The 22,835-nt window shown below is 38.8% G+C and overlaps 2 protein-coding genes across 4 annotated transcripts; one reads left to right on the forward strand and one right to left on the reverse strand.

Annotated features, from left to right (window-relative positions):
* Nucleotides 1–5,505: 5,505 nt before the first annotated feature.
* On the forward strand, nucleotides 5,506–7,681 carry gpr84 (G protein-coupled receptor 84). The gene is made up of 2 exons (XM_035946852.2): nucleotides 5,506–5,593; nucleotides 6,197–7,681. The coding sequence occupies exon 2, from the start codon at nucleotides 6,205–6,207 to the stop codon at nucleotides 7,426–7,428; it is 1,224 nt and encodes a 407-aa protein (XP_035802745.2). The 5' UTR covers nucleotides 5,506–5,593; nucleotides 6,197–6,204; the 3' UTR covers nucleotides 7,429–7,681.
* Nucleotides 7,682–9,706: 2,025 nt separating this feature from the next.
* Nucleotides 9,707–21,723, reverse strand: stat2 (signal transducer and activator of transcription 2). Of its 3 annotated transcripts, none has more exons than XM_055010891.1 (24): nucleotides 21,579–21,723; nucleotides 19,286–19,417; nucleotides 19,033–19,177; nucleotides 18,642–18,737; nucleotides 18,034–18,126; nucleotides 17,854–17,932; nucleotides 17,646–17,725; nucleotides 17,398–17,549; nucleotides 16,958–17,116; nucleotides 16,774–16,863; nucleotides 16,197–16,256; nucleotides 16,063–16,083; nucleotides 15,856–15,949; nucleotides 15,566–15,613; nucleotides 15,371–15,454; nucleotides 15,119–15,217; nucleotides 14,365–14,500; nucleotides 13,589–13,641; nucleotides 13,233–13,318; nucleotides 12,561–12,697; nucleotides 12,247–12,435; nucleotides 11,986–12,040; nucleotides 11,711–11,802; nucleotides 9,707–10,622 (listed from the first exon to the last, which is right to left on the reverse strand). In XM_055010891.1, the coding sequence occupies exons 2-24, from the start codon at nucleotides 19,414–19,416 to the stop codon at nucleotides 10,354–10,356; spliced, it is 2,448 nt and encodes an 815-aa protein (XP_054866866.1). In that variant the 5' UTR covers nucleotide 19,417; nucleotides 21,579–21,723; the 3' UTR covers nucleotides 9,707–10,353. The 3 variants fall into 3 exon arrangements, with proteins under 3 accessions (XP_054866866.1, XP_023123079.1, XP_054866867.1); XM_023267311.3 differs by lacking the exon at nucleotides 21,579–21,723 and adding an exon at nucleotides 19,722–19,973; XM_055010892.1 differs by lacking the exons at nucleotides 11,711–11,802; nucleotides 21,579–21,723 and adding an exon at nucleotides 19,722–19,977 and having other exon boundaries at nucleotides 10,405–10,622.
* Between the last annotated feature and the right edge of the window lie 1,112 nt (nucleotides 21,724–22,835).

Genomic DNA, 22,835 nt, shown 5'->3' on the forward strand with positions numbered 1-22,835 from the left:
CGACTGTTGTGTCATCTGCAAATTTTATTATTGTGTTTGATGGGTGGATTGGGTCATGGTCATGGGTGAAGAGTGTGAACAGGACTGGACTCAAAACACAGCCCTGTGGGGTCCATGTGCTCAGGATGATGGTTGATGAGGTGTGTTGCCCAACGCTGACCTGCTGTGGGTGGCCAGTGAAGAAGTCTAATACCCATACACATAATTAGGAACCAAGGCCCAGGTTGTATAGTGTGCTGACCAGTTGTTGTGGGATTATGGTACTAAAGGCAGAACTGAAGTCCACAAAAAGCATCCTCACATAACTGTTTGGTTTGTCGAGATGTGTCAGTTTTTCAAAGCACTTCATGATGATCGGCGTCAGTACCACTGGCCGATAATCATTTAGGCTCTTCATGGTCGTTGTTTTGGGTACTGGGATGGTAGAAGATTTCAGACTCAGTGGAACAGTAAGTTGTTGTAATGAGAGGTTGAACAGATTGGTGAACACCTCCACCAGCTTGTCCGCACACACCCTTAGCACATGCCCTGTCACTCCATCTGGTCCTGCTGCCTTGTTCACGTTCACCCTCTTCAGTGTAGTCCTCACTTGGTGGCGCTGTAGGGCCAATATTTACTCTCCAGTGGGTGGATAGCAGGATGGAAGAGCGCCTGCTTGTGTTTGCATTTTGCTTCCCTCATGCTTCTTTCCAGCTCCCACTACGCTGCGTTGTAGGCTTTTTGGCCCCCAGATCTGAAGGCCACATCGTGCTCTTTTAGTAACGCCTTCACTGTACTGTTAATCCATGGTTTCTGGTTGGGAAACACTTTTATTGATTTTTGCATTGTGACAGTTTCAGTGCAAAAAAAGAATGTATCCCTGTACTAAACTAGCATATTCATCTAAGTCTGCATTTTAAGCAAACAAATCCCAGTCTGTATCCTCAAAACAGTCTTGTAATGACATAATGACAAAGTCTCCATTTCAAATGTTGATTTTCACTCATGTACTTTTGTTCTCACAACGCAGACATGCCTGCTGCCAGCAATCTGGGATCTGAAGATGAGTTTCTGTGCTCCATCTGTCCCTGATCCAGTCACCACACCATGTGGACATACCTCCTGTAAAAACTGCATCACTCCTTTCAGCTCAGAATGAGGGTCTGTGTTCATGAACCAGCCTCTGTTTGCTGCATGTAGCTGAAATGACAGTAAATGTCAGACTTCACCTGACACTGCCTGACTTGGAGTCTGACTTTAGTGTTTTGATCTTTACTAAGTCTGAGGATAGAAAATACTTGGATTTCACCAGGAGACTGAGTGTTGATGAAGACTTGAAGATTTTCTGGCTCATTTGAAGAATAGACCAGGAGAAATCTCATGTGGATGAGCTGAGTCACTAAATCAAACTGTACAAAATCTCTCCAAGAGGAAGCAGATGTTTGACAGCAGTAGCTGGTAGAAAACCTGACTTATTGGTAAAGAGCTGCAGGACCTGATGAAGGCAGCAACTAAAGACTGACAACACTGGACAACAAGCTCTTCATGTGTGGAACAAAGCAGAGTTCTGGGAATCTGATGGACTGATGAGACTAAAGTGGACTGTTTGGGCAGAACATCTAGAGGCACAAGGACCAGAAAACAACATCAACAGTCCTGTTGGTGGCTTTGAAGCTCCTGAACTGGAGTGTGTTAGCAGCATCATGGATTCTCTCAAACACCAGGACAGGTACAAGAACAATGTGATGAAAGTGAAGCTCACTGGACTTTCAGCAGGACCAGCATGCCAAGCAAACGTCCACCAAAGCCTGCTTCAGGAATCCTTCCTGAAAAGTCCTGGAGGGGTGTCTCAGTTCTGGATTTAATCCCAGTTAAAATCTTTGGAGGGATTTAAAGAAAGCAGAAGCTCAGAAAACAAAGAATATTAATGATCTGGAAGCTTCTGAACATGAAGAACCAACTGAAAGTGAAGAAGAGGAACAAACATTTACTGGAGCTCAGAAAGGTCAAAGGATGTTGACATTAAATATGAACTCTGAGCTCAACAAGCTGCTTCTGGACCTTTGAGGACTAAATTGAATTTCAGTGTTTGTCACCTCAACATGATATTATCAAAAACCACTAAAATGTGCTTCATTAAACTCTCTCTGGGCACCAAGGCTTCAGCTGACATGTTTCCAGGACACTTTGTTCTCATCAGCTCAATGTGCTGCAGGTAGAGAAGCTCAACAACTTTGACTGCAGCTGGAAATACAAACTCAGTTGAAATATAATCCTCCACTGACAGGAACATCCTGAAACTTACTGCACACTCTGCAACTTGATATCAACCTCCACTGTATCATGTCGACATTAACTGCAGTTCTCTATCATTCAATGTGGAGCTGCAACACTAAACTATACAGTGACAACAACACACTTTGCACTGGTTGCTGGTCCACTTCAGTCATTTGAAATTTTAAAAATAAATGACATCATTCTGGCCAGGGGGTTTAATAATAATCTCTCCATATAGTCATAATAATTCCTTCTCTGATTATTCAGGCTGTTTCCAGTGAAGCAGCAGCAGCATCCTCTGCAGGTTGGACACATAAAAGCTTACAGCATCTATCTGGTATTCCCAGGTTCTCCCATCCAGGAACTAACCAGGCCCGACCCTGCTGACTTCTAGGAAACATTCAAGGAACAAAAAGGGATTTTACAAGTTTTCTGACAGTCACATGTTGACCAGCAGTGGAAGCTGTATGTGAGGAAGTGGAGGTGGATCAGCTGATGCTGGTTTGTTGGGTTTTGTTGTGGCTGTACCGCAGATTCAGATCCAGGATCAGCTGAGCTGAATCAGTGAATGAACAAACTGGTGGATAGTTTGAAAGCAACAAATCTGACAATAATCACAGAAGAGCTGAGTCATTTCTGGTGGTTTATAACCCAAATACAAATTACAAACTAATGCAGGTTTGTCCTGTGTTGTCTGCACACCTTCATGTTGGAGTTGAGATAAAATAAGCATGAAAAAACTGGAAGTTTTCATTTGAGGCTAAAACAGATGCTGCTAATGCTGGTTTTAAAGTGAGGTTCGCTCCATGAACTACTTGAAGATTCTCTCTGAGGGACTTTTAATTGTATTAACTCAATTATTATGAGGAAACAGATATCAATTTTCTAATATTTGTATCAAATATGTTCATGTCTAAAAATATACTGCACATAAATAAAAAATGGCTACATAGTGAAATATATGAAGTACATCTGCATTTATAAATTGATGTATAAATGTACTGACTATAAAAAATGAACATCATTAATAATTTAATAACACATATTCTGTACGTGTTATTTGATATTTTTGTCTGGATTGTTATCATCAGTAGAGCATATATTCATTTTCAGAATATCCTGTGTAATTCAGATGGTAATTATATTATGAGCTTCATCAAAAATGAAAAAAGCAGAACTTGGGTGATGGTTCCTTGTTCTAAATCAATTGAGGTTTACGTTAAAAAGCATATCATTGGGTATACGAGTGCTCATGCTGTACTTCTACATTGCAGTCCTACCTTTCACAGAATGACTGTTTGGCCAACAGCAATTTAGAGGGAAAAAAAATAAGACAATGTGATTCATTACATTAATTCACACATAATTTTTATCTGTTCTCTGGCTCACTACATATACTGTATAAAGTCAGTGTAAATCAGTGTGATCAACAACAACAGTTGTTAAAGCTTTTACGTGCCCATCACTAATTTATTACCACTGTTACAAAGAAGATGCTAAATGCCACACAGTCTACGCAACTATAAATATTTAAACTCACCGTGTTAGAAAAATAAATGAAGTGTGTTTAAATCATATGATAGTTGGAGAAAAATAAACTAATATATATGTTTCTTTAGCAGTTTCATCTAAGGTGTGACGATTGCCACTAAAATTATTTCTCTGATGACTCTCTTCAGACTATTGTTTGTATGTTGTCTAAACGGAAATGTTTAAAACATTTAGACTCCTCATCTTTTCTCGCCTGCACCATGTTGTACAGTTATACTTATAGATTTAATGTCTTAATGACGTACTTTAAGCATCACAGCAGGATAATGTACAGGATTGTTGTCAGTATGAAAGCAAGTATTTCATTTAGTGCTTAATTATACGAACCGCATCACGCATTCAACCCTCTTCCATCAGTGATGAAACATGAGAATAAAAAGCAGTTAAGTTACACAATGATTACTGATCTGTTTGATAATGGCCAATAGAAATACCCCTGAAGGCAAACATAGGCTTGTTTAACTTTCATAAATGTGCCCCAACCAGTGTTGAGTAGTTGATGAAAAAACAAAAGATGTTTTTGAAATACAGCAGGCTTCTAAAAATAATTACCATAACCACTTGAGTTTGTTTATCCTCTACACTAGTCAAGTGCAGACTGATGACGTCCTCCAGACTATAAGCAGTATTTTGACAGTTCTTCAGACTCTGTGCTTCAGTGTCTGAAGAACTAAAAAAAAAAAAAAGGATGTAAAACTAACATGCCAAGTCTCAGTTTTGATTATTTTTGTTTCCTCTATGTCACAGTTGTCTCTTTTCTAACATCACCATTTTAAACATAAAAATTGCCACACAGGCTGAAATAACAAACCTTCTCTGGTTTCTTTCCTAAGTGCTCATAGAAGTGGAGTTTTGTTGAGTAACTACTGTCTTCTGATGTTTTGTGCACTCAGGATACACTATAATGGAAACAGAAAGGCTGAAGGGGCTGATTATGAGACCGTTTCAGAAAATGTTTGTGCTATTTTGCACCAGCACCCAGTTCCTGCAGTAGATAGAATCCCATCAGGAGTGAACGTTTCAGCACAGATTAAAGGTGAACACTCAGTCATAGGAGCTTTGTATTGATTTGCAATGACACTTTCTCTGAGGGTACAAGTGAACCGAGACCATGTCAGCAAACTGGCCCTGCAGTGTAACAGAACCAGTGGATCCCCTCAGTACAGAGTGTGAAGAGTTAAGGCCTGTAGTGTTCTTCTGGTATATGCTAACAAGTAGGTTCATCAACAAGCAGGTGAGTACCTACTTGTTGGTGAACGATGACTCATCTGACCACATCATTTTTTTCCACATCTCTGTGGTTTTTGCATTGCTGAACTCTCAGATGTGTATTTATCTTAGTAATAAGTGCCTATGTGGTGCAGCTGAACTATAATGTCCCTCTCTGTTTGACTGTGAGTTTAACTGCTCTTAATTTTGTTGTTTCTCCGCCCATTTATTCATTATTTTTCCCTTTAATTTCTCACCAATCTGCAATTAGTAGACTAAAAGATCTTCACCAACAGAAGACATTTCACTTTATTTTTTAGATGTATTATTCTATTTGCAATATATATTTATAAAAAGGGACTTTTGGAAATACGCAAGATCTCTCTTCCTGAAATTGCACGTGAAATGGAGAAACCCTCCTTCGCATCATCTCTTCATGTAAATGTGTTTAAGCAACACAGAGGATGCATGCAAACAGTAACATCAGCAGGAAGAGCAACATTCAGCTCACCACAAGTCTGAAAAGAATGACACAGATACACATCAGCAATCAAATGACTGGCAGATATCTTTTCAGGTGAGGACTATTTTCTTTTAAAAGAGGAATTTCTATTACTCTTACAAATGAAACTGTACATAAATGTGTCATTATTTATTATTAACCATTGGAGTGTTTTTATCATAAGTTTTCTACAGGTTCAATTAAATTCTTCTTTTTTAAATACAATGTTTCACATATAGAGTCAGAAGCTTTAAGCCGAAGTTTTAATGTTTAAATGGAGATGAAAGAGTTATGATGAGTAATTTCTGAAATTTTAATAATTTACATTGAGGGATATTTGTTTGATATTCCGTATACAAAATCTGTTTCTACTTTGTTCTTTATTACTAAATATCATTTATACTGAATAACACGGGACATTTTTTATGCTTTGTAATTCAAATGACTTGAATCCAATCAGTGCAAACAAAGCTGCACAAAACTGTGCTCACAAAACTGTAATGATACAAAACAGTGAACAAAAGTTAAAACTTACAAATGTTTCAGTTTCAGGAAGTGGTGAATTGGCTGGTCCACCTGTAGCTTCCCCTTTCAGCTCAAATACTTCTAACCCTGCAAAGAGTTTAACTTTCCATTGGCTCATTACAAAGAAGTTAACCTATATTCTGATTCGTGCAGTTGACAGAATGCTGATGAATCACACAAACCACACAGAGGACGACCTCTTCTCCTGCTACAGTCCTTCAGTCGTGGGCTACCGCTACTTTGCTGTGCTGTGGGGATGTGCTGTAACCATCACTGGCACGACAGGGAACCTGATGACCATTCTGGCCTTCGCCTTAGACTCACGTCTGAAGACTCGCTTCAATGTGCTCATTGTGAACCTGGCTGTAGCTGATCTCCTGTACTGCACCATCCTGCAGCCCATCTCTGTTGATTCCTATCTACATCTCCGATGGCGCGCCGGTCAGCTCTGGTGCAGGATCTTCGGTCTGCTCCTCTTCCTCTCTAACTCTGTGTCCATTATCACCCTCTGCCTGATAGCAGTGAGCAGATACCTCCTGGTTGCAAAAAGGGCTGTGTTTGATCGTGTGTTTTCTAACCATGGTCTTGTTTTACTCATAATCTCATCCTGGGCATTCGGCCTGGCCAGCTTTGGTCCACTCTGGCAGGTCTATGTGTTCGTGCCACAAGTGTGCACATGCAGTTTCCATCGTACCAGGGGTCGGCCCTACACCACCATCCTGCTGTTTCTCTATTTTTTTGCTGGTCTGGGATGCGTCGGTGCTTTCTACCTGCTCATTTACAGACGTGTATTGGTTGCATCACAGGCTCTGCTCCGCTACAGAATCAGCCGACGATCATCCAGAAGGAAACCGGCATCTTCAGCTCAAGGGACCGATGACAGTGGTGTAGAAAGTGGTGTGGTAAAGACATGCACCTCTGAGATGAGCAGCCAGGCAGACCTGGCTCAAAGTACAGACGAGATCCCAAGTGAAAAGTCATCCAAACCCATCCACAACTCTGCAGCAGCTTTAATGTCTTCAACAGCCAACCACCCAACCCCTGATATCATCAGTTCGCCACCTTCGATTAAACCTGCTCCCATCACTGCAGCTCCCTCCTCCCCCTCATCCTCAGGAGATGATGAAATTAAGCGAGTGACGCGGATGTGTTTTACCGTTTTCATGTGCTTTGTGTTCTGCTTTGTGCCCTTCATGCTGCTTAACATAGCAGACAAACACAACCGCGCCCCACATGTACTGCACATGCTCTGTGCAAACCTCACCTGGCTCAACAGCTGCATCAACCCTGTGCTCTATGCTGTCATGAACCGACAGTTTCGACAGGCCTACCATGTGCTGCTCACCAGGGCTGCTGCACCTTTTACCTGCTTCTGGACCAGCTGACAGACTCTGAGTTCCCCACTTCAACTTGCATTATTTCTTTTCTGGCCTGAAATTATTTTCCTGATATATAAAACAGGCACAGAGCTGTTTGTATTCAGTCATTTTCAACTTTAAAGTGTTTTTCTTTTCTGTGTAATTAATCTAGTTTATGTGACATTACCAACATTGTAGCTATATTTTCATCACAATTTTTTATTTATATATATATATATATATATATTTATACTTAAAAGCATGTTTTACAGTTGTTTGCTTTTACATTATATACTCTGTGTCCCCAGGATTACATGTGTTAATGATATGTAATAAATTCTATTTTTAATAAGTTTCTCAGCTCCATTCATTCATTCATTGTTTGAGCAACAAGTGTGAGTTACATCATATGAAAAAGCCCCAATGTTACAAAATCAGGACAGAATGCTCCTGTCTGACGTAACGGGCCTCATTTCAGTGCTTCAGGAACTTATGACTGACTTCTGAGTTCTGCCCTGTACCTGAACTCTGCATTTCCTCTGCTGATAGGGTATGACTAATGCTAAAAAGACTTCAGGTTATCCAGCCTTCAGTAGGTGAAGTGTGCATGTGAATGCATGTTTGATTTGTGTTGAGGCAGTTTTTTAATTAAGGGGTGAGGCTGTGATGCCCAGAGAAAGTTGTTTGTTCTAGTAAACTGTGCTCTTAAAGATCAGTTGGTGTGAACTACAGCTGAAGCCTCTGATTAACTGAGGAGCTTGTGATTAGTGCCGACAACCACTAAAGTCATCTAGTACATACTGCATGTAAAAGTAAAATTCCAATGCTAAGATTGACTGTTCATGTGACTATTGATTGGGAAACATCCTAAATCTGAGAACTTTCCCTAAAAATCCGAGGGTGAGGATAATTACCAGTACATCTCTGTAATGTGTGATGCACTGGTGATGAAAATAATTATTAGTTGTAGTCTTAAATTCATCTTTGGCCTCGCTAGTGACCCCTCTATGTACAATCAGCAAGATTACAGCTGTCTGTTCCAAAACCCAAAAATAATGTCTTAGAAAGAAGCACAATACCGTTCAACACCACCTTAAAATCTTCACACAGTTAACAGGACATGTGTAAAGGAAAATAGAAACAATACTGCTTACTTGGTACCTGGCACATGTTAGTAAAGTGGACCTATTACACCTTGTTTCTGCAGTGGGAGTACTACCACAAGAACTGGTGTCTCAACTAAAAGTGTTTATCCCTTGAATCATGGGCATTTCAGTACATGTCAGAGTACACACAGGCATCAGCCATGAGTCTGAATAGGATACAAGTCCAGTCAGGTACCTTTGCACTGTCTAATTCCCATTTCAGTCTCCACTCGTTTCCTGTCATCTCTTTATTGACATTATAAGTACAAAAAATAGTAAATGACGCCAGAACTCAACTTGTCAAGTGAGAAATGAGAAGCAGAAGTTTTAAGCTGCCAAATCAGTTAATTTCAAATGTTTTCTCATGAACTTGACTGGTAGGCACATGAAAATAAAAATCCACTGTTAATGTGGAACTTAAGAGTCTCCAAAGTGAGTTTCTATACTAACTGCTGTTTCAAGTTTCACAAGAAGTTCTCTAAAATGCACTGTGATTTTCACCAGTTTTTTTTATATTTTTTTAAATCTTTACATCCACACAACTTGATTTGCTAAAAAAAATAATAAACAGAACAATTCCACTGTTAGTTTTCTCGCAAAAGTGCAAGTCATTTGAAATTTTAAAAATAAATGACATCATTCTGGCCAGGGGGTTTAATAATAAATAAAATAAAACATGGGCATATGCAAGACTAAAGATCTTTAATTTTTTTTAGCATTTATTGTACAGTCAAGAAGCAGAGAAACAAGAGTTGGTTTCCGCTCACCGGCCAAAAACTACATACTTAATACTACACACTTTTCTCTCTCGTTTTGTCCCTCTTTAAGCAGAACCTCAATTTCTTCAGCTAGCTAAACAACCACTAACTTAGGTTGGTTCTTGCTTCCGGCCTTGTGACGCATTTGTTGGAAACAGCTGCAGCAGTTGAGGAACAATACAAAAATTCAACCACAATGTGCAGAATATAAAGTAATATATCTAAGCATAAAATCTCTGCACGGCTGCATGATTTGACTTTTATTTCCATTTAAAATTTTGGAATATTGTGAGTTTAGAGCCAGAGTCTAAATAGGCTGACCGTTAATTTACTGCGATCAAAATTTGAAAAGAACTTCCCACATTTGTTATCACACAACTTTACTAATAAGCACAACACACAGTCAGTCACTTCCCTTTTATTGGTGATAAAGTTTCAGTTTCAGTGATAGAAATGAGCAGGTTAATTGTAAAGGTTACTATAAAACGTAAACAAAAGAAGTGCCATGTTCCAGCACAATAAATCATAGGCTGAAGGTGACAAAAAAGGAGATTTCACAGCAAATAATAAAACAATAAATTAAGTACAGTTCAAGCAGTGCTCTCTACAAGACTTCATATGCATATGAGCCTTTCCCAGCAGCTTCCACGGTGAGTTTTCTAACATACTTTAGATGCCTGATTTTAAAATAAAAGGCTCCCAAACTACAACATATAGAGCAGATGAGGCCAGCTCATTTAATTATGTCAGTTATGCCTTCAAATAACAGTAGCAACGATTACATGATGAAAAGGGATTGCATTATTATTATTTAAAGGTGCATGCCAAGCTGTAAATGTTGACTGATACATTTTTCTTCAATATTGATCATAATCATAAGATGGGATGTCAAGTGTTTCACATTAAATAGAATTAAAAGTAAATTATTGTGTTAACGCCAGATCTGTTATGTATAGAACACCTTTTTGCCGTGGATGCTGTGATGTAAATAGCTAAGAATAAAGCTGACAATGAGTGATGTACAGTAGTTTGGTCGGACAGACAGACATCTACTGGAAAATGCTTCCACAGGACTGTGGAAGCAGGCCATTAAATCCTTGAAGATTGAAATCATTCAGCACTGGTGTCAGACCATTAAATTCTTGAAAATTTAAATCATCTTGCAGGATCTCATCTTGCAGGATCTCATCAAAGAGGTTGGTGCTGGGATCTATCAGTAAATCCTGTTCTTGTGGCCCCACAACAGAGCTACTCAGCATTGGATCCGGGTGGTAAGGTTCCAGGGGTATGTTCAGAGGATGAGAATCTTCGTTTTGTTCTAAAAGCAGAAAAAGAATCAACAGAGAGTTGTTGTGACGACTGTGTTATGTATTTGTGTTTCTGCTTTTAATGGAGAAATGAGAGTAACAAATATATGATGTGCATCTTCAGTCTTTCCAGTTCTTTTAATAGCTCATTTAAAACTCTACTAAAGCTGAAGCACATGCTTATTAAATCTTAAAGGAATACCTTTATATTTTTGGAAATGAGTCAATACAGACTGCTTCATGGCAGACAGTTAGATGAGAACATTAACACCCCTCCATTGTTGCCCTTTACAAATGAGACCACACTGAGCACCTTTTAGCAGAACTTACCAAAAAGAGTGAAAACAAGGGCGAACAGCCTATCGCTGTCAAAACATACTTTAAAAGCTCAATAATTAACAAGTTAACAACTATCTCAGTCACTGCTCTTGACCAAGAAACAGTCACACATAACTCTGTGCAAAACAGCAAAAACTGATTTTACAGTTTGGTTTCTTCATGTATTTAACAAATGAAGCATAATTAATTAATTATTGAGCTTTCGAGGACAGATCAGAACCTTTATTTCCAGTGGACAGTAAATTTAGTCACAGTATGATTAAACGCTGTTACTACAACAAATAATCTCATTAATATTAATAATATTAGCTGAATTATCTTTGATTTCCATTGATGACCATTAGTAGTGTTTTGTTTGCTCATGTGTCATTTTCATTTACAGTTTTCTAATTAATGTCAGTAGATGCACCAAGCAGTGTCAAAGTGTAAAGGCATCAGAAAGTGGAATCAAAACGCTGTAAAAATAAACACATCTGTTAGTAACCAAAACACCTCCAAACCTATTAGATTTTAGGTTTGATGCAGCCGACTATAGTACGCATGCATGCAGCAGAAGCAGCCAACATTCCCACCAGATTTAAGTTCAACAATATCGTAGTTGTCTTCTGACATCTACTATATTTAGGCAGAATGTTTTCCACTGATTTCATTCACCACAAGGCCAAAAGAGAGATGGTGGAAGAGCGTTTTGATGGCGGGAGAGCAATTTGATTGATGAGGTTTTTAGCTGGATTGGACAGCAAGGAGAGCCATGACTCACCAGCTGCCTCTCCACACAGGCCATTCATTGGCTCCAGGCCTTCACCCTGTGCCATGTCAGAGGACATGGGTGACTTAGCCTCCAGTGTGTTCCTACATGACCAATGACAAACAGTCATTACAACCAGTTGCTCATGACATTTAAAAGGATGCGGATACACTACTTCTGTGATGATCTGCATTTTAGGTTGTTGAATTTAAAGGACGGCTTTTGTTTGAATTCACACAAGCCAGACACTGTAAACCAGCCCGAATGAATATGAGCAACATACTTACTCCTTTGAAACAAACACCAGCTTGGTTTTGATGTACTTGATGTAAGGACTGTCATCTGGAAGAGAAGAAGTTCATATTATGTAGCCACACGATCCATATAATGAAACTGTATTAATAACATGGAAAAGGAAAATCACCACTTAAATAATATTAAGCAGAGCAGCTGATGACACACAAGTTGTGTTTTAGGGACGATTTCTTTTCTGTAAAATATTTAGGTGTCAAACAAAATTTATCTACAATATCATACAGTGCTTTTACCTCCGGTCTTCTCGGTGTAATATTTTCCAAAAGCCCGGTCTTTCGGGGTGTCAGGATACAGGTAGAGCAGAGGATTTTCAGGGACATTATCAGCTTCTAAGAGCTGGAAATTCCTGATGATTTCATGGAAGGGGATCTGGGAAAGGTCCTCTTTAGTGAAGGGCTGGACTGTCTTTACATCAGGCTCACCTAAAACAGGCAGTGGATGACGTACAGAAAAAGTGAGTTTGACTCATGTGACAGGCAGCTTGTTTGTATTTCAGTCTGCAATCATTTCTGAATAAAATAAAGCATTATAAAATAAAACATCTCACCGGTTATAGCCGTTTCCACCCAGGAGAAGGTGATTCCTCCGATGACACTTTCACTGAAGCGCAACAAGAACGTGCCTCTCTTTTTTTTCTTCAGCAGGGACTTCTCTTTGCCTTTGCTCACAAAACCCATGATGAGGCTGCAACACAGATAAAAAGTTTCACTCAGACAAGAAACTTCTCCCATTCTAAGGCAATTAAAGGCATGAGCTAAACTAAGACCTGTGCTTTATGCATTAGTAACACAGATTAGTGATGGCAGTTCAAAATGATGTGACTTTGTTTTCAAAAGCGATTAAGCTAAAACTTAGTGACAATTTCTGAGCTCATGCTCAAAAGATTTTCAGATGAACCCCACATACGCCCTTGTTTTCACATAAAAATGCATTTTTTTTTAGATGTATAATATATCTAAGAAAGGAATTATTGCATTTTATAACAAAAAGAGTGCTGATTTAAATCTGATTTTGACTTAGAACAAAATCAGTATGACCCAGTATTTAACATTTCTATTTACATAATACATATAATATAGTATATAGTATAGTTACCTATATTCACTGTATGCATACATTTAAAATACTGGAGGCAAACAAAATTAAATTTGAGATAACTTGATGAAAATCAAGCTGGACTCCACTCTGTATAGAACCTGGACTTGTTTCACAAACATACCCTTCCTTCCACAGGTCCACCAGGTATGTTTTCACCATAAATAAAATGCCATCAAACCAGACCCAGAAAGTCTCAGGCAGATTTTCCTGTAACAGAATAGGTTGTTTAAGACATAAGTACACACCTATAGAATGTATTCATAATCAACAACCAAACAAGAGCAACAATCTACAGTTACACTAGCACCTCGGCAAAGGCTGCAATGATCACTGTAAAAAAAAATCTACATGGAAAATGGCTAAAAGTTGAGATGGACAGACTTTTTTGGTCCGAGATATTTTGTGTCCAGTGTCAAGGGTTGAGGTTAATCCCTCGAGTCATGCTGAAAAACATTTTCTAGGATTCAGTGTGCTTACCTTGCTAAATTTTGACCACGCTACTTTGTAGGTGTCATAGTTCGGCTGCTTCCCTGGCAAGAAAAAAAAAAGGTTCCAAAGTTGCATTATAAAAGTCTCACTCAATGACATTATCTGTGATTTTTTTTCAATGCTTCGAAGCCATGAAGGACATTAAATTATGCTGTGCAACTGCTATCATAATCTGATGAATCAGTATGAACTGTAAATAAGTCCTGCTGGTTAAGTCTTTCTAATACAAATACTGGATGTAAATTAAACAGCTGTCATAGATCCAAAACAGTTGTGAGAAGCATTGGTGCAGTAACACATTTTGGCATTTAGTTTGACACATCTTGATTTTTCTCTAAGCGATAAAAAAAAAAGGGAATTAAATCTTTGGTGAAGTAGAGAAATACGAATTTACTTTATCCCACACTGGTTACAGATGGGAACAATATCCATTGTCAACCTTATTCTTACAAGACACTGGATAAATAAACCAGCAAATAAGCACCAAATGTTATAGAAATTATTTTGGTTAATCACTGACGGACAGATAGGCCAAATCTGCAGTACAGTTTAAAGTTTGTTACCATTATTCTAGTTATTAACAGTGCTGTTATCTTTAAATGTCAGATGAGGCATTCTGAAATTGCAAGATGCATTTTGTAACTTGCTAGATCAAGGTCATTTCTTGATATTATATTCGACTCATATGAATTGATTCAGCCCAATTATAAACCACCAAACTAAGCCAACAAACAGCTAAAGCAGACGATTTTAAAAGGACTCACCAAAGAGTCTGTGTGCGATCATTTCCAGCTGATCAGGATTCAGACCAAGTTTAGTAGCAGACAGAAACTGCCAGCTCAACATCTCTCCAAACTGTGGCCAAGGGGCTGCAGGAGAGCTGGCAAAGAATACTACATCCTGGAAAAAGAGACACACTTAAATAAAAATATCCATCCATCAACAATACACCGCTCAATCCTCTGTAGGGTCGCAGGGGTGCTGGAGTCTATCCCAGCCGATTCAGGGCGAAGGCTGGGGACACTCTGGACAGGTCACCAGTCCATCATAAGGCTACACATAGAGACAAACAAGCACTCTCACATTCACACCTACGGACAATCTAGAATCCCCAATTAACCTCAGCATGGTTTTGGACTGTGGGAGGAAGCTGGAGAACCCGGTTAGAACCCATGCATGCACAGGGAGAACATGCAAACTCCACAGAAAAATCTCGGCCCAGACCTCAGGGTGCAAACCGGGAGATCTTCTAGCTGTGAGCTGACAGTGCTAACAATTGAGCCACTGTGCAGCCCTCAATAAAAATATATAAATTAAATTTCTGGCTTCTGGTGACTTGTCCAGGGTGTCCCCTGCCTTCACTCTAAGTCAGCTGTTATAGACTCCAGGCTCCTGCGACCCCAATGAGGATTAAGTGGTATATAGAAAATGCATGGATGGATAAAATTTCTGGCTTGTAACTTGACTGCTAAATTGTCAGTGGCATATGTTCCTGTGTTAGTAAATGTGGTGTCTCACCTTGGGATCCTGACTGAGCATGTTGAACCAGAGGACAGATGCCCAGGCACTCTGCTGCTGGCTGGAGTTGGAGATGATGACCACGGGGAGGGAGCAGGCCTAGGATATGTAGCAGAGAACTTTTATTTAGGTCACAGTTCCACACTTAAACCCATTAAAACAAACATTATCAGGGGGTAATATTTATACTGAACCAGTTACATTTTCTACAAAGTCAGCAAAGCAGTATGAAATGAGGCTGAAGAAACTCACCTGCATCCCAACTGCCAGTCCTTTCAGCTCAAATACAGTGTTGAAGTAGATGAGGTGCAGCTCCTCTGTAACACTCAGAGAAATCTAAGAGCACCAAACACACATCATTATTCACTTAAAATCTTGCTGAATTATAAATTACAGAGTTAAAACGTAAGCTGACAGGTATATTCAGGGCTGCCTAAGCCAACTCACATCACTGACTCCTTTGCTGCCACCTCCAGACTTCTGCTCTTTCAGAGTCTGCAGACAAACAATATAACAAGATTATTTCTAAAATACTCTTAATATAATAATCAAATCACAATATTATCACCTGCCTTGGTTTCACGTGTACTTGACAACATAAACAGTTAAATATATAACAGGATTTATCCTTTGAATTAGATTGTCAAATTGTAAGAAAGGTTTTATATCTCATTGTTATTGACTGTTTCTTCAGTTGCCACTGAAGATTTTTTCCCTTTAAAATCATTATCACTCACCAGATGTCTAAAGTCTGCCACCATGCCTCCATTCTGGCTCTCAGCCATGTTCAAGTTCTTGGTTGTGGTCCCCATGACGTTAAAGCGCCGATATCTACAAACATATCAGGTTCAATTAAGAACAATTCACATCAAATGTGAAGGTTTAACAGAGCTCTTCTGGAAATATCGCTGGAAAGCTGATGATATTTTTTTAAAAGTACTTACCCTTTGATCTGAGGAGGCTCCCTAATTTCAAGGGTGAGAAAAACAAAGCAGTGACCACAGAGGTACAATAAAATGTCATCCTTTATTGTTTGAAATGAAGAACTAAAGGGTATTTTATAAAGGACAATTCTCACCTGTCCATGGACACATCCACTTTCATGGAGTGGTTCAATTCAGGAAACTTGACAAGAAGTCTGGAAATATTAAGTCAGGTGCAAGATTTCACAACTTTGGAAATAAACAGTGAAATGTGAAAAACAGGAAACCTGCAATTTTCAAGGTTACAAAATGAAACAGAAAAGTGAGAGAATAAAATCACATATGGGAATAAAGATTTTTTTTCTCTGTGCAGAGATGCATTAAATACTCTTTGTTCTCCTTATTATCCTCATATTATCTTATTATCTGTTGCAACGTTCATGTGGTGAACAGTGATCAACTACAGAATTGGGCTGCAGTAAAACACATAAATATTGCATTAATACATTAATATTGCCAGTTTTGCTTTACTACAAGTGCACTCTTTCAAACATCTTGGTTGCTTTTTGCCAGTGATCTCACCTGCACTACTATCACAATTATTATCGCATATTTTACTATGAAATTTGATACTGATTAACACATCATTATCAGTGCACTGGCTAGAATTTACCTCCCAAAAGTCCCCACAGAACACATAAAGATTATGCTATGAACAAGTGCGTCACCGACCTGGTCTTGACAGAGAACTGAACGTTTGTTCGGAGAACCAACGGTCCTTTCCCCTGAGGCATGGACGGCTGAGTCTCAACCACAAAGGCACTTCAAGTAACAGTAAAACATTACGTCAGTAAATTATGCAAATAGCTCATAAAAGAGTGAGAAAGCATGACCAACTGTGTCCTGAAAGACAGACCTCTTGAGTAACTCTTTGAGAAGAGTATCTGCTCTCTTTTGCAGTGCAGGTCTTCGGGCCTTTACAGGATCATTTTCATAGGACACTTTTCCTGACAGCTCTTCCAGCTTACTAAGAAACCCCCGCACCTGGAACAGACACTCTGCTACGGAGGTGAACCTGCAAAACGAGGGGAACAGAGCAGTTGTAAATATGTTCACACATGTCTTTGCAAATGGAAAAGTGGGTTGTGAAAACACCATCAAAAGAGCTGGAAATAATAGAATCAGAGAAGTCTCAAATTTCAACTGCAACAGTTTCACAGTTTCTGCCCTGACTTAATGGTTGTATCATATTAAAATTATGACTGCAGTATTTCTCCCCTCTGGTAATTAATTTACAGATCATTTTATGACTGCCAAAAATAAGAACTGAAGTGGTGCAGGTGAAGATGAACATACCACTTCTCAAGCTGATCCAGGCAAACATTGTCTGGAGCTCCAATGCAGGCTTTCTGCTGCCTCCTCTGCCACTCCACCAGTTCCTTTTTCACCAACAGGTTGATCAGATCATCAGTCCAATCCAGGACCTTATTTATGTCTGACAGTATGCTCTATAAAGTGATGAGAAACAAAAAAAAATGAAAAGAAAAATACAAAAAGTCTTTGAACAGAAGTGATGAAGGTTGATACTATTCATGACTCCATACCTTTCTGCAGTCATTGAGTCTGTTGGCAAGGAACTGAAGAACTTTCACCTGTTCTTTCTTCAAGGCCTCATCAACCACAGCTGCACCACAGTTTCCACAGTAAGAGACAGGCCAATAGAAAAGAGAACATGTAGCTGTGATTCACACCACTGTTCTACTCATTCTTAAAGAACATGCAAATAAAACCACACCTTTTTAATCTGCTTACCTTCCAACTTGTGGGTTTGGAATTTAAAATCAAACTCATCTTGCTGCTCCTCCAGACATACCATTGTATGCTCCATACACTATAGCCAAAAAAGTCCAGAGAAACAAAATGAATGATTGTACTGTGCTAGGTTTTATCTATAAAGACCAGCATGATAACACAAAGCAATACAATCTGCACCTGCACTTCATTCCGGAGGCCGGCCATTTTACGTTCAAGGTCCTGCTGGCTGTTCGTCTCCATGGCTTCCTGGTCTACTCGTAAAAGCTGAACCTAAGACAAGGCAAAACAGTAGGAGGATACAAAAGTGTCTTTCTTCTCCCAGATGCGATGGGGTAATATTGTTACCCAGAGTGAAAGCATCAGAGTATATCTGCTTGAGGGAAAATCCTCACTTTTGAGCCCACACATTGAGTCATGTAGCTTGTATTCAGTTGACGTGGCTCTTTCTAAATAACTGCTAATGAATACAGACAAAATAGTGTCATATTCACAATTGAAAGAAAAAAAACCTTGTTTAAATATTAAACCTTATAAATGCAGTAGTGCAGACAGGCAGAAACGGTTACAAAATTAAAATGTGTTAAGTGATCACATCATAAAATTTTTGACTGTAAAATATACTAGATGTCAAAGTGTTTTCATGTGTACGTGGTAAGATTTTTCCCATCAATGTGTATATTTTTCTCTAGTGCATGCTGACAGTATTAAAATGCTGTATGAGCAGCAGGCTGACCCCATCTAATGTACAGAGGTATGTCATGTAGTTAATTAGGTGTGGTTCCAACCTGTTCAGCCAGATCAGCACTAGCCAGGATTTCCTTTTCTTTTTCCAAAAACCACAGGATTGCAGTTGCCAAAGAACATGGTTCATCCAGATACCTCTGTTGGAGTGACAGACTCAGTCAACATAATGAGGGCAAAAGTAGCTGTAATGTTTCCAACATGTTCTATAAATACAATAAATAGCTTCCTTTGTTTATTATACAAGCCAACATACAGACAGGTGTGTACAGAAAAATTACAATCTTTTCCTTGACTTAGGCAAATTGCAAATAGCACTAAAATGCAAATCATTATATAGAGAGCTGGTCAGGACCATTATGGTCCATGTAGTCATAGTGGAAATGTTCAGTTTAAAACTAAAATGTCACTCAGTTTTGTTTTTGTTTTGCAAACCTGAAAGTTCTGTTTATAGCGTCGAATGTTGTGCTGCAGTAAGAATGACTCCTCCTGGACAAAGCGGCTGTGTTGGATATCCAGATTCTCCAGCAGAACCTGGAACAGCACCACAGCAAAGTCATGGTCCCGTGCTGCTCGTTGCCTGACGAACAAAAACAGGAAGCAACCAACATTTTTTTTTTTTTTTTTTAAACAAATAAGCTACTGCACAGTAATTCTTGAATGTAGGTCGAATGATATCAGGCCTTACCACTCCTGCTTCTCTATCCAGGCTGACAGGTAGTGCCGAACATCCATAGGTAAACCATCTCTGTCATACAGCTCATGCAGCTGCTGTATGTAGACGGGAGGAAGCTGCCTCAGTCTGTCCCACTGTGTCATCCTGGGTTCAATCAGGGACACAAACAGCCAACACTCATGTTAAAGACTGACATCCAGTTACCAGCAGTTCATGTGCATGTACACAAAGTACTTAACTATCACCCAAAAATCAGTGCACATAAAAAGAATGCAGTTAAAATTAAATCTGGCGTGCTCATACAAGTCTGTAATCAACACCTGAGGAAAGAAAGTGCGAAGCTGTGACTGCTAACCGTGTACTTATTGTACAGCTGGTAACGGCAAGCTTTTACACGTTATTGAAACACACGACCGAGTGAAGTTTATCTATATATGCATTTACTCACCTTATTTTAAGCTGTCAGTGTGAATCCACTCTGAATTATATTGGAAGCTAAATTAAAACAGGCGCATAGCTAGCTCTCCTCTCAAGGAAACTACTACTGCTGCTAGCTGTTGGTAAAACAAAACAAGTGCCAAGGTGAAGGCGTGTTTATGTTATTGCCTTCGTCTTTTCCTGTTTCATTGGATATTTATTTATCCCTCCTAAGTCGGTCTCGACGGCTAACTCCAGGCGCCATTTTGGCTCTACGGCCACTGCCGTCTACGAAGTTAAGGATCCGAAATGTCAAATGAGTCGCACAGTTTCCTCGAGACTTCAGTGCTACCAGCTGATTGGTCGAGCCGTGTCCAGCTCCGCATGGTTGATTGGTGCATTACTCTGTCAATCAATAGAGAAGGGGACGTGAGAGCAAAATAGAAACTTACGGCGAAGTTGCTGTGAAAATTTCCGAGAAATGACGTTGTGAAAGTGATGAGCCTACTAGAGCATGTGACTCACTAATAACCACAAAACCCGACAGTGAATCCCCGATAATCCTCTCTGCAGTTACACGTCTGTTGCAGGGCGGTTATTCAAGTATTGGAACTGCACTTATGTGCAATTTTGAGTCACTTGTATTTTATTTTAGCATCTCTACACCTGCTTAGCCGACTTAAATTATAGCCTCACTAAATTCTGTATGTTATTTTCCTTGAGTCAAATTTTGAATGCTATGAGGCGCAGCACACAACAATTCGTAGTTCCAGGTGATTGTACACAGATAAAAACACAATTATGCAAATTGCATTCCATTTCTACTAATATATTTTCACATTTCCTGCACACAGGTCCTTTAAAATTTCATTATCAGGTTGGTCAGAGGTTTAGATGCCTACATGGACCCCACTGTTCCCAGTTAGGAATCTTTTTTTTTCTTTTACATCTCTAGTGTTCTTAGTTTCCCATTAGCTTTCTATTGGAACTATCTAATAAATCTAATCATCACAAGTCCATAACAATAATACAAATAATAGTCATGAACTAATATAGAATAATAATATAATAAGTCTAGCTTTTAAAAAAAGAGTGGAAAATAGAAATGTTAATGACAAAAAAAGATGTTAGTTTAACTCATATAGTTGCAGTTAATTTACAGTAATATCATGGTGTACCACTATTTTTATAATGGTAGCCTTTATTTTAAGTGTCCAGTCTGGGAAAGTATCAAGTGTAAGTCTGCACACACTGACCTAGTCTAAAATATAATCTAATATGAAAATCCACATTAAATAAAATTTTCTGGAAAAGTGCAGACTTTACTGAATTAAGTTTAGGATTAGGCTGATCATTGTGGAAAATCTGAATATGCAAAGTAGTTATGTTATAGTGCAAAACTGGCAATTTCCTTCGGAAATTTAGTGTGAGAAAAATATTAAGAAGCACACGATCAAGTACCAAAAGTCTGTGAATATTATTTCAGTAATTAATTGAATATTAATTTACATCTTTTGCGACATGTTGTGTCTATTTGTGTCTTTACATCGGATTGCAGGTAACCTCTTCCTTATACTTTATAAAAAGCATTTTGGGTAGTATAATCTTTCCCACCCAGATAGTGAAAGCGATCTTTGGTGGACAATACTTAAGGAAGAGTACGTTTATTTTATCCATTTCCTCAGTTTGCACTCACACCAGTAGATGTCACACTTGACACACTGCAGAAATGACGATTCAAGTTTGGATTTTGAATAATTGAAAATGAAATTAAAATCCGTGCTGCAGAGATTTATCATCATGTGGATATGTAAAGAGGATTGTAGAAATTCAGAGGTCCTGAGTTAAAGGTATCTAATCTTAAACTAGTGTAGGTTTATTACATTACCAGACAGGAGCTTCTTTCTTCTTCTTTGATTACACAACAGTAATCTTGGTCCTTATTTGCCCAGCAGGTTTGGAGAGCTATTGTGTTGCGTTATGTTGTGTATTTTATTAGGCGCTACTAACTGTCAAGCTGACAAATGCACTGAGAAAGTGCAAATTCTAGACTTGAATTGAGAAATACAGATTTATCAGTTTGGTAAACATTTACAGAGCACAAAGTACACAGGACAACACAGTCTGCATGCTATCACTCTGATCCCCTTGGCTTTTTAGAAACATCTTGCTATTGTGCATCAATAACCAGCTAACATGCTCTTTAAAACCATTTGTAAATGTCAAATTATCTTGTCTAGGTTGTACAAGAGTGAATTAGACAAGAAAAAATGACAGTCTTGACAGTTCACCAGTCTGTCACAGGGCCAGCACACAGAGAGACCAAGAAATGAGTTCACATAACTTGCATGTCTTGGCTTGCATGCAGTATACTGAGGAGGAGAAACTACATCTAAAGGGAGAATGTGCAAATTCAACAGAAGTCTCAGGCAGCTGAGTTCAAATAGGCCTCAAAGAGAGATTCAGACAGACAGTGTGATGGCTTTGTTATCTCCATAACAGTGTGTCAGCCTGCAGAATACCAAGAGCCTTAAACTGAAGCAGATCACTAAAACTCTGCCATTCTGTGATTTGTCTACTGGAAGATGAAAATGTCTTTGGTGAAAAAGGTCTTTACAGGCCTATTATTTATTTGAGCCACAATGCTATTCAATAGCAAAACTGAAAAAGATGAAATATTAGAAGTTAGACATGACCATTCAAAACTTAAACTGTATTACCATGAATATCCAGTGTCTTAACTTGTAATTTGCTCTCTCCCTACTTAAATTCCTAACGTCCTACACAAAAGCAAAACAACACAGAAGTGTCTTAAATCTGCATAAAGCTGCAGGAGGCGACTACAATGAAGAAGTCAGATTGTACAGAGGTCAATGAGAAAATGATCTCGCTTCTTACCTGATTTCAAACCTCAGGAAACAGTTTTCTAATGTGTTTGTGTTCTCATTTGCTAGTTTCATATCTCCTTCAATATAGCATGATGTTCATTTAGCAAACTATGCTCCTATTTGGAGTAAAATAGATGATAAAGTGGGGTGTGTTTTACTATTGTATTAGCATGTGTAGCACACTCAAGTCTGAGTCAGATCCACCACTCACCACAGCCAGTTTCATCAAAGTAAGACAGCGACATGCAAATACAAAG

This window comes from Amphiprion ocellaris, chromosome 5, assembly GCF_022539595.1.
Source record: "Amphiprion ocellaris isolate individual 3 ecotype Okinawa chromosome 5, ASM2253959v1, whole genome shotgun sequence".
Classification (NCBI taxonomy): Eukaryota; Metazoa; Chordata; class Actinopteri; family Pomacentridae; genus Amphiprion; species Amphiprion ocellaris.